This window comes from Elgaria multicarinata, chromosome 2 (genome assembly GCF_023053635.1).
Source record: "Elgaria multicarinata webbii isolate HBS135686 ecotype San Diego chromosome 2, rElgMul1.1.pri, whole genome shotgun sequence".
NCBI lineage: Eukaryota > Metazoa > Chordata > Lepidosauria > Squamata > Anguidae > Elgaria > Elgaria multicarinata.
Genome location: NC_086172.1, coordinates 129241880 through 129264013, shown reverse-complemented (window position 1 = coordinate 129264013; position 22134 = coordinate 129241880). Strand labels below are relative to the sequence as shown.

Sequence of the window (22134 nt, the reverse complement as noted above, 5' to 3'; positions counted from 1 at the left end):
AACCACAGCACGCAGAAAGTTGAGAGTAGTCTCAAAATGACCCCCATCCACGACTCTCTGTGCACAAGAATTTTCAGAACGATAGCTTAAACCCCCCCCCCCAGTTATCCCCGATTCTTTCCCTCAATGCAATCCTATGGGCGAAAAGCCGAAAACGCAGTTTGAGCCATGCGGTTGACCCGATTTTCACAAAAACATTGCACGTGAACCACAGCACGCAGAAAGTTGAGAGTAGTCTCAAAATGACCCCCATCCACGACTCTCTGTGCACAAGAATTTTCAGAACGATAGCTTAAACCCCCCCCCCCCAGTTATCCCCGATTCTTTCCCTCAATGCAATCCTATGGGCGAAAAGCCAAAACGCAGTTTGAGCCGCGCGGTTGACCCGATTTTCAAAAAAATATAGCACGCGACACGGACAACGCAGAGAGGTGAGAGTGGTCTCAAAATGACCCCCATCCACGACTCTCTGAGCACAAGAATTTCCAGAGTGATAGCTTCAAAAACAACATAGTTATGCGCGATTATTTGCCGCAATGCAATCCTATGGCGAAATGTTTTCAAGATGGCGACCGGAGCGCTCCGCCTGAACTCGGAGCTCCGAAAAATGGTCGCTTCTCTTCGCCTTGCTTCTAGGGGGTCCACGGTCCGCTCCTACTCCGCCTCTGGGTAAGGCGGAGCAGGCCAATCCGCTACTGCTTCTACGCTCCTAATCGGAGCGGAGCACATCCCTAGTACCAAACATGGTTTATTGAACCAAACATGGAATTGAACACAACCTGTAGTCAAAGTCCATACATCTCCGAAGATGTGATGTGTTTCATGATAATGAAAGGGGAATAGTAGTCCTTGCTTAGGCTGCACTACTAGATATACTTTGTGAGGAGTCAACCTACTGAACTTCTGAGTCAACATGCATTGGATTGCCATGCACGATGGCTTTAGTGCTATTTATCAAAAAACTTTTCATAAGGTCTTACTCTTACTGAAGTTCATCAATTAAAAGAATCCCAAATTCGTGGTCTAAAACAAAATTAACCTTGATACATAAGGAAAGAATCCATCTTGTGTCAGAGTATACAGGGCTATATGATTCTATAGTATGGCTTCTAAACTCTTGCAGGAATATTAGCATACATATCTGACTCAAATTATTGGCAACTGTGTGTGCATGTATAACAATGCAGTATTAATGGAAATTTCATTGGCTCTAATTTTTCTGGATGTAGAGACTTTTGAAACTGGACAGAATAGCCTTGCCTTTTTGAAGTCATGGAGAACTTTAGTGTGCGGTAGGCAACTTTACAGTGGAGTAAAACTATTCTACAACAGCTCAAATTATGAATTACGGGAAACTCTGAAATATATTTTGATTGTCCTGGGGACATTATCATAATTTCTTGTTGTAACTAATGATAGAACCATCATTAACCAATACAATGGCAGAAAAAAGAGCCTCTAAATCTAATTTATAATTAGTTAATATATTTGTTAAGGTTTTGGAGTTAAAGATCATTACAGATTTTCATAAAATCTTCAGGTATTATAAGCCTGTAATTATACAAATCAAAGCAGAATTAGATCATTAGAAGAAATTAAAATTATCATGGACAACAAGAATATCTACAATTGAGTTGTCCTTCATTCCTAAATTAAAATCATTTATTTACTTGTCCCTGTAAAATAACTGAAGAAATGGTGAAATATAATATAACTTTGTATCTGGGGAGCACGAGTGCCTAAAATATTATTTTTAAAAAGCACAAAAGGATTAGCAGTTTGCAATGTAAAGAAAAACATAACATGAAGCCATAAATATTAGTTAATATTTATTTAATAATCCTGGGGCGATCCCCGGGATTGTCCCTGTGTGTTCACATGACGCACAGAGGATCCCGAGATCAGGGAGGGATGACCCCTCCCTTGCCCCGGGATCTCACCCTACCATTTGAGCCTGTTTTTTCCACGGTTCCAGGCTGAGCCCGAGACTGTGGAATGTGTGGCTGGGCATTGCGGTTTGTCCCAGTTCCTCACGGTTCCTCGTGAGGAGCCGGGACCCACACACAGGCCGCAGAGCTCCTCAGGAGCACTGTACCCATCGGGCGTAGGGTGGAGGAGCAGGGAAAATACTTTTTTTTTAAAAAGCTTACCTTTTGCGCACGAGCACGCATGCGCATCTTCCCCTTTAAGAAAAAACAAAATGGCGGGTGTGACACCTCTCCCTCTGAAGTCGTTGCACACCGCATGTCAACAGAGGGTGGATCTCATGATAAAAACATCGCGAGATCTTCACCCCTCCGTCACGCAATGACAGGTAGGTCTAGCTGAGGCCCAGGTAAAAAGATCATCGCTATTGTGGGACAGCAGACCAAATATCTGTATATTTATCCATGTGCAAGTTGTGTCTATGTAACACTCATTCAGAAGTTAATAATGTTATTAGGTTCTTGATCCATTGCATTATGGGAGGTGTGGATTTGTCCTTCCAGTGTGATAATGTAAGTCTTTTGGCTGTCATAAGGACTCTGAAGATCCATCTGTGCTGACCATGTGTTAACTTCCAAGAATCCGGTAGGTAATTTAGGAGGACATGCATGTTCTTCTATATTATAGATGGTTTTAGTACAAAGTTCATCCTCTCCCCCCCTCCCTCCTTTTTCAGATAGATTGGAATGTTGGAAATAAGGTGGCCATCTGGCTCATCTAGCAGCCATTTCCTTCTGCAGTTGAGCCAAGGCCCTGTCTGGGCCCTCTCCTTCCCCACAATGCTGTGGGGGCCAGAGAGGGAGAGAGAAATGATCTTCTTTGCTTGGGGGGAGGCCCTTCCCTGGCCTCCAAGGAAAAAGAAAACCTAGCTGGCTCAGGTAGGGGTTTGATAGAGGGATTGACTTTGTTGTGTGTCTATGACTGTGAAGAGGGAGGTGTGTGTGTGTGTGTGTGTGTGTGTGTGTTTAAATTGCTGGTGCATCCTTCTTAATTCAAAGTAAAGAATACATGGCAAATTTTGCTTTGGGGTGGCAGCTCCTCACCCAAGCCTCTTAAAGTTTAACCTTTATGGAAAGAAATATTGAATAATTTTCATCAAGATCACATGGAGGAGGAGGAGGAAGAGGAGGTTAACCCTGGCCTATCTGCCATGCATGGTCCTGATTAAAATAATTTCTAGCCTCTCTCAATATTTCTTTCCATGTAGTTTAAACTTCTGCAGGTAGTGTGCATTTCTTTAAAAGGTGCTGAACTACATTTTAAGCTTTCTTTTATAGATTTGTGTGTGTGTGCGTGTATTTTGAATTTGAACACAGATATAGGTCTCTTAAAAAAATCTCTGGTGTGAAGGAAGGTGAATGGTTTTTGTGTTATAAGATACATGGCTGTACATTTTAGAAAATATTTTCCTTTCTCTGTGTACCTGCTCTTATAAACTAAATCTGCTGTTTTATGTTTGTATGAAAGAAAAACATTTTCTAAAACGCACAGCCATGAATCTTATACCCAAAGTATTACTTCACACCAGAGGAATGGTTAAGGGACCTAGTTTTTGCTATAACCTGGCACCCTCCAGTTGCTGCAGACCTAGATTCACAGAATCATAGAATTCAGTGCCCCTCAGTAGTTGCAGTAGTCTAGGGCAAGTAGTCCTCTTCATCCTCCTCTTCATTTTATGTCTGAGATTTAAAAGATATCTGGTCATCCGTTACACAAATTTTAAAATACTGCTTCCAAAAACTGCATTTGCCTTTTATGCTGCAACCTTACACTGTTAGCTCACATTGAGAAATTGATTCAAAAGGTGAGCTTCTTTCCACCTGCCTATCCCAAAGTACACCCAAGTCATATGGGATATGTGCTTTGGGATAGCCAGGTGGAAAGAAGGTAACCTTTTGGATGGATTTCTCAATGTGAGCTAACAGTGTAAGGCTGCAGCAGAAAAGGCAAATGCAGTTTTTGGAAGCAGTATTTTAAAATTCATTAAATCTCTGATGTGCGTATTACATGTGACTTCCAAGTCACATGTAATAGGCATGTCTGAGATTTAAAAGATATCTGGTCATCCGATACACAAAGCTATGAAATTCAATAAACAAAAAACCTACGGTTTACAAAACAACGTTAAGGCTGTACAGTTTTCAACCAAGCACCAAAAAGCAGGGAAATTGTGAGTTAAGGCTCACAAGCCTTAACGACACAGCCTCCCTAAGGAGGCAGAAAGTACCAGTGAAATTCTTATTCTCCCAAAGCAGATAAACCATGAGGACAGGATGGAGAATAGGATATGCAGAGGTGACTGTGGGGTTGTGGAAAACTGATGACGAAAAACTTAGAGCCACCTACTTCTCTTTTTTTGTTTAGAGCAGCCTTTCCCCAACTTCTTGCCCTGCAAAAGTGTTGGACTACAACGCATTATTGTTGAAAATATTTACCAAGTATAAGTAAAGGATGAAGAAGATGGTGAACTCACCATAGGCCTCAGCTAGACCTGAGTCTAGCGCAATGGAGGGGTGACGATCTTGCCATATTTTTACCGTGAGATCTCCCCCTCTGTTTACACGTGGCATGCGACAGCCTCAGAGGAATAGGATGCTGTGCCTGCCATTTTGGTTTTTTTTTTTTTTTTTTTTAAAGAGGGACCACACAAGCGCTTGTGTCCTGAAAGGTAAGTGTTTTTTTTTTTTTTTTTTTTAAATTCCCTGCTCCCGCTACCCCACCCTGAGGAGCTGTGGTTTTAATTTTTGCGAACCGCCCAGAGAGCTTTGGCTATTGGGCGGTATAAAAATATAATAAATAAATAAATAAATAAAATCATCCCTCCCTGCTCCCGGGATTCCCTGTGCTTCACGTGGGCACACAGGGATGATCCTGAGATGATCCCTGGGATATCAACCCGTCTAGCTATGACTATACATTAAAGAGAAGCCCTGACTGTCAAGAACTGACTAGGTATATAGTACAGGAGGAAGATAAATGTAGTATTTTTCAACCATACCTACACTCTCCCTCCCTCTCTCCCTCCCTCTGAACACATAGACAAGATTCAATCTAATTAATAGATAAGATAACAGCTGAAGTAATTTAGAATAGCAAGAACCTCCTTTTTTTTTGTACTTACAATCACTAAAGCATTAGTATTGCTTCTTCATCCATCAGGTATGCATATGTAGAAAGTGTGCTAAAACTGGACAAAGGGCTCATCTACACCAAGCAGGATTTTGAGTTATGCAAATAGCACAGTGTAGGGTGACCATATTTTGGAAACCAAAAAGGAGGACAACATGGTCGCCCCCAAGAGGGCGTGTCCAGTACCAAGGGTGCGTGCCCACCCGAACATAGCCTTGGTCACATGTCTGATTTTACAGCACACATTGAAGACAAATCTGTTCTACATAACATCTTAATGTTAAAATCAATGAAATAAAGAACGAGTGAAAGATTCAATGTATCTGAAATTAACTTCACTCACTCCTACTTTTGTATTTTTTGCTGTACTTTGAAGCTTTTTCTATACTCTGTGTGTTACATTCTCCCCTTCCCTCAAATATCTTTTCTGACTGTATCTTCACTCATTGCAAGCTGCTGTTGTTGTTAACAGGGTTTGCTACTGGCCCCAGATCCTTTTCAAATTTGGTATGGCTAAAGCTCTACCTAAAAGCTATCATGGTGCCAACTTTCAGCTCTTTATCTTTAAAAATGACAGTTTTAAAAATAATAATTTTAAAACCACATTTTTAAAAAAATTCCTAAAAAATCAATGGATGAACAGATGTTTCAAATTTGGTGTGGCTAAAGCTCTACCTAAATCCTATCATGGTACAAAGTTTCATGTCTTTATCTTTAAAAATGACAATTTTAAAAATAATAACTTTAAAACCTCAATTTTTAAAAAGTTTCTAAAAAATCAATGGATGAATGGATCTTTTTCAAATTTGGTGTGGCTAAAGCTCTACCTAAATCCTATCATGGTACAAAGTTTCATCTCTTTAACTTTAAAAATGACGATTTTAAAAATAATAATTTTAAAACCTCAATTTTTTAAAAAATCCTAAAAAATCAATGCATGAACGGATCTGTTTCAAATTTGGTGTGGTTAAAGCTCTACCTAAACCCTTTCATGGTGCAAAGTTTCATCTCTTTATCTTTAAAAATGACAATTTAAAAAATAATAATTTTGAAACCTCAATTTTTAAAAAATTCCTTAAAAATCAATGGATGAACGGATATGTTTCAAATTTGGTATGCCTAAAGACCTTCCTAAGAGCTACCATTGTGCCAAATTTCATGTCTTTATCTTAAAAAATGACGGAGTTATAAGCATTTTTGTTAATTCCCATTAGAGCTGCTCTTTGGGGAAAAATCCGGATTTCCCCTCACCCTCCCGGATTTGTCAACAAAAACCGGGCAGATCCGGGCAAATCCGGCCATATGGTCACCCTAGTGCTTATACATGTCTTCTCAGAAATAAGTCTCATTGCGTTCAGCAGAGCTTAGTCCTAGGCAAGTGGATCTAAGATAACAATCAGAACGTGTTAAAAGTCCCTTTTATGTGGAAATTGAACTTGAAATATGCCTCCTAAAGTATGATACATTATGCTGCTTCCCGCTTTAATAAAGGTTTATAGAGAGAGTTGGATCCAGGCTTGGTTATGTGTAGAGTAGACCCACGGAAATCAAAAGGACTTAAGTTTGTTGTGACTAACTTGACCTATTAATTTCTAAGCATAACTAAATCTGAATCTAATCCATAATTTTTCAATTGAATTATGTTATTGCAGACCCAATGGATCAGATACAGCCTTAGTCAAGCTTAGGATAGATCCATTGAAATAAATGGGATAAGCATAGCTAAGTCTGGATCCAACTAAATTATACATTATTCTATCCTCATGACTGCCTTACCAGAGAATATTTAAATCTTCACCAAAGATAAGGCAATTAAATAGAAATAAAGGTTATTCCTTGCACAATATCTTCTATTATATTTTTTAAAAGAAAGAAAAAGACTATAGGAACTTTGCCAAACTGTAAGCAAAAAGAAAAGCATAGAAGAGATTCTTCTTATAACACTTCTGAAATAGAAATAACATTACATGCATTTTTTGCCTAAAGGACAGGTAAGGTTGATCAAAAATATGGAATACAATATTAATTTTCAGAGCATAACCCTGCTTCCTTACCTCTTTTGCACTGCTGAGTGATGCCATTGTGGTCTCTGTAGCATGGAGGTCAGTGGCACTTGAGAACATGGCAACAATGCTTATTGAAATGCAGCTGCAATCTGGCTGGTACACAAGAGCCCAGGATTTATGAAGACTAACAGAGCCCCACCCTTTCTCAGCAATTCTGTAAAATGTGAGAATACAGGATTGAGCAAATGAGTTCAGACCTGCAGCTTAGGTGTAAGTTCCCTGCTTCTTTCCTCCAAAAGGTTTTCTTTTTATAATGAAAAAGGAGCTCCTTCCCAGCCTTTTGTTAGCCAGCCAACTAAGAGGAGGGCTATTTGAGGAAATAGCTGGGAAAGGTCCCCTGCTGAAGCTGCACCCAGCTGCTTGACACTGTTGTGCATTTGTGTGTGTTTGTGCGTAGTCCAGTTTGCACCCCACAACCTACCACTCATCACTTACAGCTCTTGGAGGCAGAAAAGGTTACTCATCCCTGATCGAACTCATTATTAGGGTGACCATATGGGAAGGAGGACGGGGCTCCTGTATCTTTAACAGTTGTTAGAAAGGGGAATTTCAGCAGGTGTCATTTGTATGCATGGAGCACCTGGTGAAATTCCCTAATCATCACAATTAGGGGTGTGCACGGACCCCCTGATCCGCTTCTCTTCCAGATCCGCAACTTCCAGATCGGGTCCGCTCCGCTCCGCCTATAGTCCGCTCCGGTTCACTGCGAAGCTCCGGATCGGGATCAGAGCTCCACTTTTTCCCCCCATAGGCTTGCATTGAAATCCAAAAAAGTCTACAACTTTTTTCTGTTAAAGTTAGAAACCTCAAATTCGGCACCATGACACCTCATGGATGTATACACACACATGCCAAGACTCAAGCCAATCCAAGCCTCCCCTGATTTTTGGGATTTTTTTGAAAATCGGACACCCCATTTTCAGACATGGACTGTTTTCCGACATTTTGACAGATAAAAACTTGGAAGCAGGCACCCTCACAGATGCCATCTAGATCCACATTTATGGCAAGTTTCAAGCACATCCCATCATCCCCTGATTTTTGGCGGGGCTTTAACCTTTTAACTCACCCCAAATCAAGTCCCATGCTAGAACTACGTCAATTTTCACCTTAGAAACCTCAAGTTCAGCACCATGACACCTCATGGATGTATACACATGCATGCCAAGACTCAAACCAATCCAAGCCTCCCCTGATTTTTGGGGAATTTTTGAAAATTGGACACCCCAGTATCTCAGGGATTTAAAGCTGCAGACAGCTCATTGGGGCCATTTCAAAGGAAATCCCAACATGCCATGAATTGGGGAGTAGATAAACCTATATGAATCTTCTTCCACACTTGAAAAATTTATTTGGAACTTCAAAAAGTCTAAGTGAGCGCAGGGAGGACTTATCCCCTGAGTCAAAGCAAGACACACACAAACCATCCCTGCGAGGCGGGCAGGGGAGGAGGCAGGGAAGGCAGGCAGGCAGCAGACATTTCTGGGGGCACAACAAAGTGTGGCAAGGATGGCTTGTTTCTTTCTAAGCCAGCAGTAACACATTGCAAACCAACCCTGCGAGGCGGTCATAGAGGAGGAGGACAGGCGGGCAGAGAGCCAGGCAGAGATATGCCATAGATCTAGTATGGGGGAGTCAGTCCCGGCAGATGCACCACCACAGCAGCACCCCGGGGGGAAGGCAGGCAGGCAGCAGACATTTCTGGGGGCCCAAGGAAGTGAGCCAAGGATAGTTTCAACGTTAGTAATGCAAACCATCCCTGTGAGGCGGGAGCAGCACAGAGAGATGCCTTTTCTTTTGCATCCCATAACTAGGAGGCTAGGAGGATAAGAGTAAAGCTTTGTGATCCTTGCTTCAGAGTTGATTGACTGCACTGTGATCACAGCCATTATTAAACAACAACAACAACAATAGTAACGTTAAAAATAGCAGTACTAATTAATATTAATAGCAATAATAATAACAACAACAACAACAATAAGGAGTTGAACCACAATGAAAGCCTGCCTGACTTCACTGAAGAGGAAAAGCCAGGAGAGCTTGGGCAATGGGGTGTAAATATAAAATGGAATAAATAAATAAATAAATAAATAAACAAAGGAGGGGTGGAATTAAAAGCAGCAGTGTTGCTGAATAAACAACAACAAGAATTTTTTTTAAAAGGCTATGTCTGACTTTTTCCAGTAAGAGGAAAGTGGACGTGCCCAGGGGGAGGGGGATATGCCAATTTTTGACTGGCCCTAAGTAAGTACCAGTCTTAAGAAGCTACCTGTCACTTCAACTCATGATAGGCATTAGTCTCCACTGGTTACTCTTTGGAGGGCTCTGATGACCCTCCAAGGGCAGGACACAGTGTGTGTGCACTGGGCACGTCCACATGCCCTAGGGGACCTCATCCCCTTGCACCACATCTATTCAGTTGTTCACCAAGGTTAGGGTGGGTAGCAGTGCTGTGTTTCCTATCTGTTATTTATTTGCTTAGTATATGATTTCAGGTTGTGTTTGTGCATTTGGTGGGGCTACTGTTTTAAAAAACACTGGGAAAAGTCCGTTCAGAGACTAAGAAAGAGAAGTTTCCCAGTATCCCAAGTTACTAGTATCCCATTTTGCCTATCCCCTCCTCCAACTTTGGGATCATGTGATCATGAATCTGCCTCTCAGCACTTCAAAAAGGTACCTCTCCCACTTTTTTTACCCGATTTTTTTAAAAATATAGCAAGTGAACCGCACCACGCAGAGAGCTGAGAGTAGGCTCAAAATGACCCCCAGCCACAACTCTCTAAGCACAAGAAATTTCAGAAAGATAGCTTTAAAAACAACACAGCTATCCCCTATTCTTTTCCACAATGCAATCCTATGGGCGAAATTATCCAAAAAGGTGGGCGGATCGCTCCGCGAAAAGAGAAGTGTTTCTCCTATGGCCGCTTCTCTTCGCCATGCTTCTAAGGGTCCACGGTCCACTTCTACTCCACCTCTGGGCAAGGCGGAGCAGGCCAATTCGCTTCTGATTCTCCGATTCTAATCGGAGCGGAGCACATCCCTAATCACAACGGTTAAAGCTGCAGGAGCCCTGCCCTCTTTTGTATCTGGTCAAGAGAGTAGGGCTCCACCATATATGATGATGATGATGATGAAGATGATGATGATGATGATGATGATGATTTCTTACCCGCCTCTCCATTTTGATCAAGGCGGGGAACAACAACAAATATAAAATTAAAATGAATTAAGAACATAATATACATTGTTAAAACATCCTAAAAACATTCTAAAAACATCCTAAACTCCCCTGGATAGGCCTGCCAGAACAGATCAGTCTTGATAGCTTTCTTGAATGCTAATAGACGGTCAAGTTGACGAGTCTTCTCTAGCAAGCCATTCCACAGTCTGGGAGCAGCAGAAGAGAAGGTTCTTCTGCTGGTCCCAGAGAATCAGGTATGCTTTAAGGTGGATTTCTGCATTGAGCAGGGGGTTGGACTCGATGGCCTTGTAAGTTCTTACAACTCTACTATTCTATGATTCTATGATTCCTCTGGGTAATACCCGTCAGCCTAACTTTTCTTCCCAGAGGACCTGAGTGAGTAGGTCAGATTGTATGGGAAAAGGCAATCCTGCAGGTAGCCTGGACCCAAACCATGTAGGGCTTTAAAGGTGATAGGGAAAAAAAGGAAAGGAACCTCTCGTGCAAGCACTTGAGTCATTGCTGACTCCAAGAGGGACGCCTGCTTTCACTGACGTTCTCTTGGCAGACTTTGTAGCAGGGTGGTTTGCCATTGCCTCCCCTAGTCGCAGTTACCTTTCCCCCAGCTAGCTGGGTACTCATTTTACCGACCAAGGAAGGATGGAAGGCTGAGTTGACCTGAGCCAGCTCCCTGAAAACCAGCTTCCGCTGGGATCGAACTCAGGCAGTGGGGAAGTTTTGGCTGCAGTAACTGCCGCTTACCACTCTGTGCCACACGAGGCTCAGTAAAGGTGATAACCAGCACTTTATAGTTCACCCAGAAACTAATTGGTAGCCAGTGAAGAGATTTTAAAACTGGTGTAATGTGGTCACCCCTAGGTGTACCGGTGACCAGACTGGCTTTCATATTTTAAACTAGTTGAAGTTTCCAGACTAGGCACAAAGGTAGCCATATGTAGAGTGCATTGCAGAAGTTAAGCCTCAAAGTTACTAGCATGTGCACTACCGTCTTTAGGTCTTCCGACCCTAGGAAGGAGTGTAGCTGGCGTATCAGCCAAAGCTGACAGTAAGCACTCCTAGTCATCGCATCTATCTGGGTTGTCATTTTGAGCGACAGATCCAGAAGCACTGACAAGTTGTGATCACAGTCTTTCAGGGGGAGTGTAACCCCATCCAGAACTGGTTGATACACTTCAAAACCTAGGTTGTGGCTTTGACAACAAGTACCTCCATCTTGTCTGGAATCAGCTTTAGTTTGTTTTCCGTCATCCAGCCTCTAAGCATTAATTCAGAGGAGACATACTATGCTTAGCTGACACTGTTCTTGAAGGCATAGAGAAATATATTTCGGTGTCATCAGCATATTCATTTCACCCCACCCCATGCCTCTGGATGATCTCTCCCAGTGGTTTCATGTAAATATTAAATAGCATTGGGGTTAGGATGGCACCTTGTGGTACACCACACAGTAACTCGTTCTTTGAGGAGCAGCTATACACAAGCATCACCATCTGGAACCTGCCCAAGAGGTAGGACTAGAACCACTGAAGTACAGTGCCCCCAATTTCCAATCCCCCCAGGCGATCCAGAAGGATACCATGGTCGATGGTATCGAAAGCTGTTGAGAGGTCCAAAAGTACCAGCAGAGACACACTCCCCCTGACACACTGCTCCTCAGGCATAGATCATCCGCTAAGGCAACCATAGTGGCCTCAACTCCGTATCCTGCTCTGAAGCCGGTTTGAAATTGGTCTAGAAAATCTGTGTCATCCAACACGGCTTGGAGTTGGTTTGCAACCACCTTTTTGATCACCTTACCCAAAAGTGGAAGATTTGATATTGGTCTATAGTTATTAAGATCCAGGGTTCCAGGGAGGGCTTTTTTAGAAGTGGCCATACCACCACCTCTTTTAAGCATGATGGAAAACTCCACTCTCTGAGAGATGCATTGATAGTCCTTTGTAATTGTATCTCCTCTCTGGACAACCAGCCATGAAGGACAGGGATCGAGAGGGAAAGTCATTATCCTCACTTGTCCAAGCAGCTTGTTCATGTCCTCAGTACTCATCAACTGAAACTGATCCACTGTAATTCTACTCGCAGAGTTGCTGGACACTCCATTGTCAGCCTCTGCTATAATGAGTGCATCTAAGTCAGCTGTTATCCGAGAGATTTTATCTGTGAAGTAAAGGCATCGCAGTGAACTACCGGAAGCTCTAAAGTCTGGTTCAGGGGGGAAGGTGTCTGTGTTAGACCCCTCACAACGCTGAACAGTTCTGCTGGATGTGAATTCTCAGACGCAATGAGTGCAGAGAAGAAAGCTTTCTTTGCTGCACATATTGCCACCCCATAGGAAAGAAGATTTCTCTATGTCGTGTCTTGTCGGATATAAGTCGAGTTTTCCACCATCGGCACTTCAGCCGTCATCCTTCCCACTTCAGCTTCCTGAGATCTTCTGTATACCAGGGTGCCCTATTAGAAGCAGGCTGGAGAGGATGTTTGAGGGAGATTGTGTCGATAGCCCTAGTCAGGTCTCGTTTCCATCTGTTAACCAGGGCTTCAACAGGATCATCAATGGTACCAGCCACAGAACTCTCTAAGGCTTTCTGGAATCCAAGAGAATCCATCAGCCTTCAAGGGCGGACCATCTAAATAGGTCTGTCATCCCTGCAGGGGCAGATAGCAGCCACGATACTACGCTGAAGAGAATGATCTGTCCACAAATCTGCCTGTTCGGAACTACTTACAGCATCAAGGGTGTGACATGCTGAATGTGTGGATCCAGAGACCAATTGGGATATGCCCGTTTGTCATGGATGCCATGAACTCCCGAGCTGCACCTGACAAACTGGCCTCGAATTGGTTGTTGAAGTCACCCAGGACCAATAGCCTGGGTGACTCCAACACCAACTCCAAGACCAGTTCTGTGAGCTTGGCCAGTGAGTCTGCTACGCAGCATGGAGGCCAGTACACTAACAGAATCCCTAGTCTATTCCTAGTCTTCAGGCTCAGGTACACACACTTGATGTGGTTCAATTCACAGACAGGAAGTCTGGTCAGGGTGAGATTATCCTTATAAACCGCAGCTACTCCACCCACCCCCTGCCCACTTTCCCTCACCTGCTCACTAACACAGTTCCCAGCTGGGAGGGCCTGGGCCTATGTTGGACCACTGTCATCTCCCAGCCACGGAGATGTTCTCTCTGCAGATACCAATTGGGCCATATGTCCTTGTGGAAACACCAAGAGCATGCCTGCTGATGAAATCAGTGAACGGGCAGGTTGGTAAGGGAGAAGACACTGGCTGAATTCAGACGACATGGTAATCAGCAGGGGGATAATAGGAACAAAATGGAAAACAAACATTGATTAGTGTGTTGTCTGAACTCAGCTGAGTTTGGACGACATACTAATCAACAGTTATTTCCCATTCTGTTCCCATTACAGCCCCTCCCCGCCCTCCCAGTTGATTAGTGTGTCATCCAAACTCAGCCACTCTCTTAGGTATCCTGTAGGGGTGTGCACAGACCCCCCGCTCCGCCCCGCGGGCCGATCTGAAAATTTTGGATCAGCCCGCTCCGCTCCACCCATACTCCGCTCCTCTTCGCCGCGGAGCTCCGGCTCCGAATTGGAGCGCCGCAGTGGAGGGGAGTGACGCCAGGTAAGGCCGGGAGAGGAGGGAGGGAAGTTTACCAGGCCCTGCCACCATCACCGCCTGTGCAGTAACGGCGGCAGAGCCCGGTAAGGGACCAAGGGGGAGGGGGGCCTTACCTGCCTCCATCCGTGGTCCGTCGGTGTCTTCAATTGAGCCCGTGGTTCAACCAGGAAATCTGGGCCGCAAGACTTCCTGGTTGAACCGCGGGCTCAATTGAAGACGCCGACGGACCGCGGACGGAAGCAGGTAAGGGAGAGGAGGGCAGGGGGGGTTACCGGGTCCTGCCGCCGTCGCTGCCCATGCGGCGATGGCGGCAGAGCCCGGTAAGGGACCAAAGCAGAGTTGGTTTGCTTGGAGTTGGTTTGCAACCGCCCTCTTGATCACCTTACCCAAAAATGGAAGCTTTGATATTGGTCTATAGTTATTAAGATTCAGGGGGTCCGAGGAGGGCTTTTTTAGAAGCGGCTGTACCACTGCTTCTTTTAAAGAGTTGACACAATCGCGCTCAAGCACCCTCTCCTCTGAGCAGAGCCCGGTCAGCTCCTTGGTATACACCTGAGCTGAGGGCAATGAATCAAGAGGGGAGACGGCTAGAACGCAGGTGGAGGAAAACTCATGCTGGGTCTGATCGAACACGGGTTAGAGCTCACTATCGAGCCTACTCTGTGGCAGTAAGGGTGGCAAAGAGACAGTTCTTTTCCACCAGCATTGCATCTTCTCAGTGTCGTCCGGTGGAGCTTTTCCTGGTGGTTCGCAGCCTGTTACACTCTGGGCCAGGGCGTGAGATAGTTGAACCCTCGATAGCACACTGTGACGAGTTTACACGGCACTTTGAAGATAAAGTCGCTCAGATTCGTCATGAATTGGACACCACACTTAATGCAGCACCACTAGTAGAGGCGTTCAGAACGCCGTCCGGCTCAGTTTTATTGGATGAGTTTCAGTTATTGAGGCCTGAGGATGTGGACAAGGTGCTTGGCCAAGTCCGGTCGATCACCTGTGTGCTTGACCCTTGCCCCTCGTGGCTCATTACATCAAATAAGGAGGGGATCGCCAGCTGGGTCCAGGAGGTTGTAAATGCCTCCTTGAGAGAGAGAGTGGTGCCAGCCTCTTTAAAAGAGGCGGTAATTAGACCACTCCTGAAGAAGCCTAATCTGGACCCGGAGGATGTTAACAACTACAGGCTGGTGGCTAATATCCCTTTCCTGGGCAAGGTGCTTGAGCGGGTGGTTGCAGGACAACTCCAGGCAGTCTTGAATGAAACAGATTATCTAGATCCATTTCAATAGGGTTTCAGGCCTGGTTTTGGAACGGAAACTGCCTTGGTCACCCTGTGGGATGGCCTCTGTCAGGAGAGAGACAGGGGGAGTGTGACCCTGTTGGTTTTCCTGGACCTCTCAGCGGCCTTCGATACCATCGACCATGGTATCCTTCTGGATAGGTTGTCTGAGCTGGGAGTTGGAGGTACGGCGTTGCAGTGGTTCCACTCCTACTTGGATGGCCGATTCCAGAAGGTGGTGCTGGGGGATTATTGCTCTGTGCCGTGGCTTCTAAGCCATGGGGTTCCACAGGGCTCTATCTTATCCCCTATGCTGTTCAACATATACATGAAGCCGCTGGGGGAGGTTATCCGGAGATGTGGACTGAGGGGTCATCAATATGCAGATGATACCCAGCTCTACCTTTCCTTTTCATCAAACCCAGGTGAGGCAGTGAGTGTTCTGAACCAGTGCCTGGGCATGGTAATGGACTGGATGAGGGCTAACAAACTGAGACTCAATCCAGACAAGACGGAGGTACTGTTAGTGGGTGGTTCATTTGTCCGGCGAGGTGATGTTTACCCTGTCCTGGACGGGGTTGCACTCTCCCTAAAAGATCGGGTCTGTAGTTTGGGGGTGTTCTTCGATCCAGAACTGTCACTTGAGGCACAGGTGAACTCAGTGGCAAAGAGCACCTTTTATCAGCTTAGGCTGATATATCAACTGCGCCCTTATCTGGACAGAGATAGCCTAGCTACAGTTATCCATGCTCTGATAACCTCTCATTTGGATTACTGCAAGGCGTTATACGTGGGGCTGCCTTTGAAAATGGTCCGGAAGCTTCAGCTGGTACAAAACAGGGCAGCCCATTTACTAACAGGGACTGGCCAGCGAGATCACATTACACCAGTCCTTTTACAACTTCATTGGCTGCCAGTCCAGGTCCGGGCCCGATTCAAAATGCTGGTACTGACATTTAAAGCCCTAAACGGTTTGGGGCCAGGTTATCTGAAGTGACGCCTCCTTCCATAGGTACCTGCCTGGACCTTAAGATCATCTACAGGGGCCCTTCTCCGTAAGCCCCTGCCAAAGGAAGTGAGGCAGGTGGCTACTAGGAGGAGGGCTTTCTCCGCTGTGGCACCCCGGTTGTAGAATGAGCTCCCCAGAGAGGTCCGCCTGGCGCCTACACTGTATTCTTTTCGTCGCCAGCTGAAGACCTTTTTATTCACTCAGTATTTTAACACTTAATTTTAACTTAAATTTAAATTTTACTGTTTTAACTCTGTATTTTAATCTTATATCAATTTTGCTGCGTGGTTTTATCCTGGTTGTGCTTTTTATACTGTATTTTGTATTTGTGCTTTTAACCTGTTGGTTGTTTTATGATGGTTTTAATTTTTGTGAACCGCCCAGAGAGCTTTGGCTATTGGGCGGTATAAAAATGTAATAAATAAATAAATTAATAAATAAACATGATGGAAAACTCCCCTCCCTGAGAGATGCATTAATAATACATTGTAATTGTAATCTAACTGCATCTCCTCCTTGAGAGGGCAAGTCATCTTCTTTACTCATCCAAGCAGCTTATCTATGTCCTCAGTACTCACCAACTGAAACTAATCCAGTGTAATCCTACTCGCAGAGTTGCTCCACACTCCATTGTCAGCTTCTGCCAAAATGAGTGCTTATAAGTCAGCTCTTATCTGAGAGATTTTATCTGTGAAATAATCGTTAAAAGCATCACAGCGAACTACAGTAAGTTCTAAAGTTGGGTTCAGGGGAAAGGTGTCTTTGTTAGACCCCTCACCACCCTGAACAGTTCTGCTAGACACAAATTCGCAGACACAGTGCGTGCAGAGAGGAAAGCTTTCTTTGCTGCACGTATTGCCATGTCATAGGAACTAAGATGTTCTCTGTCGTGTCTTGTCGGATATAAGTCGAGTTTTAAACAATTAAAAAATTGTGTAAAAGTCATCCATCAGGGTGACTAAGGTTGATTCAGTCCTGTAACTAGGTTGAAACTCATACTAGAATGGGTCTAGATAATTAGTATCCTCCAAGAGTGCCTGCAGACGTTCCACCACAACCCTGTCAAGTACCTTCCCTAAGAAAGGAGTATTTGAAACTAGTTGTCTAATACCATTGGATTCAGAATGGTATTTAGACAACTAGTTTCAAATACTACTGAATCCTTAAGGGCAGCAGGGACTACCCTGAACCTAAATGGAACAGGTGGAGGCCTGGCAGGTCTGAAGACTGGAACCCTCCTACCTCCAAGAGAAATACAAAGCAGAAGCCCTGAAAAGAAATTTGTTTGTTTGTTAAATGTGTACCCCCACTTTTTCACCTTTTGGGGTTATTGCTAAGCCCAAGAGGGCTATTCCCAAGAGTTTTGTGGAACAATTCGCTCTGAACAAACAGATGGCCCATTTGATGGCTGTGTGCAAAAAGAACTCAGATTAGAGTAAGTCATTACCATACACCCACATTGTTCATGTTTCTTTGTAAAACAAGAGTATGTCATAGGTAGTAAACACATAAAACAAACCGATCTATGGACATATCTATCAGTCATGAGCTTCTCTACACACAAGAAAAATTGTGCACCTTACTGTGGCTTTTGTCCTCACAGTAAACCCATCTTTGTGACTTGCTCTTTCACATGTAATTTGTTCCCTTCTTGGAAAGGCCCATTGTGTTTTAATGAGACATCGCCATCTAGTGGCAGAGAGATCCCGCGATATGCAGATAATACCACATTATCTGTGTGTTTTTCAAATGCACAATTTCCAATCGCTCATTTAAAGAAGTTTCTCAGTCTTGCCAAGATTGGTGCATTTTTTTAGTTTAAGCTCATTCAATCCCATTGCTCCACAAGCTTGAGATAATATTTTTTTAAAAAAAATAATATGGAAATTTGTATGCACTCACAATGGCCCTGTTTTAAATGGGCATAGTTTGGACACATGCACCCATTGACAAAATCATGTTTGTGCTCATTTTTGAAATGTAGCCGGTGCTACCACCGGAAATGAAAGGGAGTAGGCCATGTGATTTTAAGTTACCGCGCGGTCTACTCCCTTTCATTTCCAGCGGCACCGGAAGCTGCCAGATGAAAGATGGCGCTGGCGACGGAGGCAACAGGTAAGCCCTCTCCTCCTTCCCTATTTACCTGCGTCCGCCACCACCGCCGGACGCAAGCCAGCAGTGGCGGTGGTGGACCCAAGTAAGCCCCCCTCCCCCCTTCCCCACTTATCCACATCCGCCGTCTGCTGCTGGCAGCTTGCATCCAGCGGCTTCCACTCGAGGACACTGAAGGCCGGAAGCATTCCATGGCCTGCTTCTGGCCTTCAGCATCTTCGAGTGGAAGCCACCAGACACAAGCCGGTGGCGGTGGACAGCAGATGCAGGTAAGTGGGGAAGGCGTGGGGGGCTTACTTGGTGCCTCTGCCATCTACAGCAGTGGACGGTGGAGGCACCAGGTAAGCGGGGAGAGTTTTCTGGGTGAGAGTTTTCTTGGCACCCAGAAAATGCCAAGTCGCCTTGGAGATTCCAAGGCGCTGAGGCAGATCGGGAACCCTCGAGGCAGCCCCAAGGTGGATCGGGGCTGCTTTGGGGACTCTGGATTGGCTGCCGAGGTGGATCAGGCGGTCCTTGCACAGCCCTAATAAAAGGGCACTGAGGCTGAATTCCTCAGTAACTCCCAGAAAGCTGGGCTCCTTGAAAGTCTCTATGATCTCTGGCTGCGGGGTGGGGTGGGGGAATCCTATTATGCAGCTAAAGATGGCAGGTTGTGGTTCTGTAGTCCCAACTTTAATACTGCCCTGTCCCATGCAGCCCAAACCCACTTCTGCATTCCTCCAACTGAATGGCATCTCCAGCTCCAGGGGTGGTACAGACTTCCTCCTGTGTTGGGAGCATGTTTGGAGACTGCAGATCCAACACCTCCCATGGTTTGCCCCCCTCATCCACCCTTTACTTCCCAACATCTGGGAGGTAAGGACTGTGGAAATTTGCAGGAGCTGGGCGGGAGGAACAGAGGTCAGATCTCTGCCTCCAAGAGTGGGCGTTTCTGTCCATTCTTGGGATCCGAAGAGTACTATGGTCCTTGGAATCCCTCCTCCCAGCAACCATAGGGTTGCAAACCAAAACATATTATGAACTGGGTGCCTCGCTGGGCATGACCCAAGCTCTTTTGTGGGGCCCTTTGAAAGCAGTGGTACAAGGTCTTTTCATTAAAGCCCTACATGGTTTGGGTCCAGGTTACCTGTGGGATTGCCTTCTCCCATACAATCTGCCCCACATACTCAGGAACTCTGGGAAGGGTTTACTCCAGTCAGCCACCACTAGGCTGGCAACTGTTACCCAGAGGACCTTCTCTTCGGCTGCCCCCAGACTGTGGAATGGCCTGACGGAGGAGATTCATCAGCTTAATGCTCTTGCTGAGTTTAAGACACCTGTAAAGACTGGTCTCTTCTGGCAGGCCTACCCAGATGAATTTTAAACCTAAGAATTTTAAGATGCTGTGATTGTTATTTTAATATTGTATTGGTTTTATAAGCTCTTTTAACTAATTTTATGTATTATATTTTATTTAGTGTTGTTCCTTGCCTCGATCCAGAGAGAGAGGTGGGTAATAAATACATTATTTATTTTATTATTATTATTATTATTATTATTATTATTATTATTATTATTATTATTATTATTATTGCCTCCTTGCTTAAAAAGTAAAAGGAACAGGAACTCCTGAAGGAAACTAAAGCACCAGGAAAACATAAGCAAACAGGCAGTAATAAAATGCTACAGGCACTGGAAAAGGAAAGGGCTGGTACTTCAGGCATATGAAACACAGAAGATGCAAGCAATACTATAATCTGGAAATAAAAATTCTAAATTGCTTGCTAAAGGACTGAAAAAGGTGCTCAGAAATAGAGTAACAAAGACAATGGGCGGATCTACACAGTGCACTGAAGGCGCTTGCATGCGCCTGCAGTGCGCCCCGAAAGCGATTGTGTAGATCCTGCCCTGGAAGAGGAGGAGGAGGAGGAGGCTGGGGAATCTGGCCGCGTCCTTGCCGCTGCCGCCCACCTCCCCGCCGGCCTCCTGCTGCCGGTGAAAGAGCCACTCGGCGGAAGAAGGCGGGGCAGAGAGCGGAAGAAGCTCTCCGACCCGGGTGGCTCTTTCGCCGGCAGCAGGAGGCCGGCGGGGAGGTGGGCGGCAGCAGCAAGGACGCGGCTGGATTCCCCAGCTGCCTCCTCCTCCGCCTCTTCCTCCGCCTCTTCCAGGGCAGGATCTACACAAGCGCTTTCGGGGTGCACTGCAGGCGCATGCAAGCGCCTTCAGTGCGCTGTGTAGATCCGCCCAATGTTGCACAAACCACAGGGAATCTGTGCTGCTTTGCCAACTTCTCTGAAAATGTTGACACATCTGCTGTTTATGATTTACATAAGAGAGACTCATTTTAGCTCATAGATCATCTTCACATCTCTCTAATGCCCACAGGGAGCAACTTAATAACCTCATGACAATAGATGGAATAAAAAGAACTTATTAAACATTGGAAGCAAGCAGAAGCCCTAGGTTTTTTTTGCGTCATGTCAAGTGAATTTTACGAGACATTTGGCAATGTAAAAATTCCCTAGTTAAAATTGTTCAAAGAAACGTTGGAGGGAGGCAAACCACTGGATTCTTGTCAGTCCAAACAGTAGTCAGCCCAAGGCTAGGGTGACCATATTTTGTGAATTAATCTTTTTTTATTGTTTCCAAACACCAATAAATAAAAAACACTACAGAGCAAAATATAATACATATAGCAGACACACACACACAAACCATACAAAGCAAATAAATAAATAAAATAAAAATAAAATGTTCTTCCAATATTCTCCCCAGCAAAACAATGTGACAATGTTGTTATTTTTTTCTTACTCCAAAGAAAATCCAAATCTCATTTTTCTCTCTTAACGTTTTCGACATTATTGGTAGAATCCACAGATGTACAAGTCATCTTTTTCTCATCCCTTCATAAAGTTTACAAAAGGTTCCATTCAGTTATCAATCTTAAAGTCGATTTTTCTGTCATTATTGCCGTGAGTTTCGCCATCTCCGCTAGCTCAAACATCTTCAGTAGCCATTCCTTTGTTGTGGGCACTATTTTGCCCTTCCATCTTCGTGCATATAGTAATCTTGCAGCTGTCATCATATAAAAGAATATAGACCCATGGTTCTTTTTCATCTGCTCATCCATAAATTCCAAAAGAAAGTATTCCTGTTTCAGTTGGATATTAATTTTTAGGATTTTTTGGATTACAGAATGAATTTGTATCCAGAAAGTTTTTGCTTTTTTACAGGTCCACCATGCATAGTAGAATGTTCCTTCCTGCTCTTCACATTTCCAGCACAATCCTGATGCTCCTTTATACATTTTAGCCAATTTCGCTGGTGGCATATGATTTACAAAATACATCATTTTGTAAAAAAATTCTTTAAGGTTAGTACTTGACATAAATTTTAACCCTCTTGTCCACATATTTTCCAATTGTGCCATTGGTATACTATGTCCCATATTCTGGCCCCATTTTATCATACATTCTTTCACTTGTTCTTCCTCCATCTCAAACCTCAATAAAAGTTTATAAATTTTAGCAATAACATGTTCATCTTTCATACATAATGCCCTTTCGAATTCTGACTTTGTTGTTTCAAAGCCACAAGCTTTTTTGTCCATTTTAAACCTTTCTGACATTTGCATATATTCAAACCATTGACATGGATACCCTTCTTTTGTCAACCCTTCTCTTGACTTTAATTTATAATCCCCTTGCCACGATTCTAAAATATTGTGATATGTCCACC

The 22134-nt window shown here is 44.3% G+C and overlaps 1 protein-coding gene across 1 annotated transcript in view; it reads right to left on the bottom strand.

Moving 5' to 3' along the window:
• Positions 1-7216, bottom strand: part of LOC134392915 (cytosolic phospholipase A2 epsilon-like) — a 76523-nt gene extending 69307 nt beyond the window's left edge. The window contains exon 1 of the mRNA XM_063117674.1: positions 7170-7216. Coding sequence (XP_062973744.1) covers positions 7170-7196 — 27 coding nt within the window. The 5' untranslated portion in view covers positions 7197-7216. The remainder of the gene's footprint in view (positions 1-7169) is intronic.
• Between the last annotated feature and the right edge of the window lie 14918 nt (positions 7217-22134).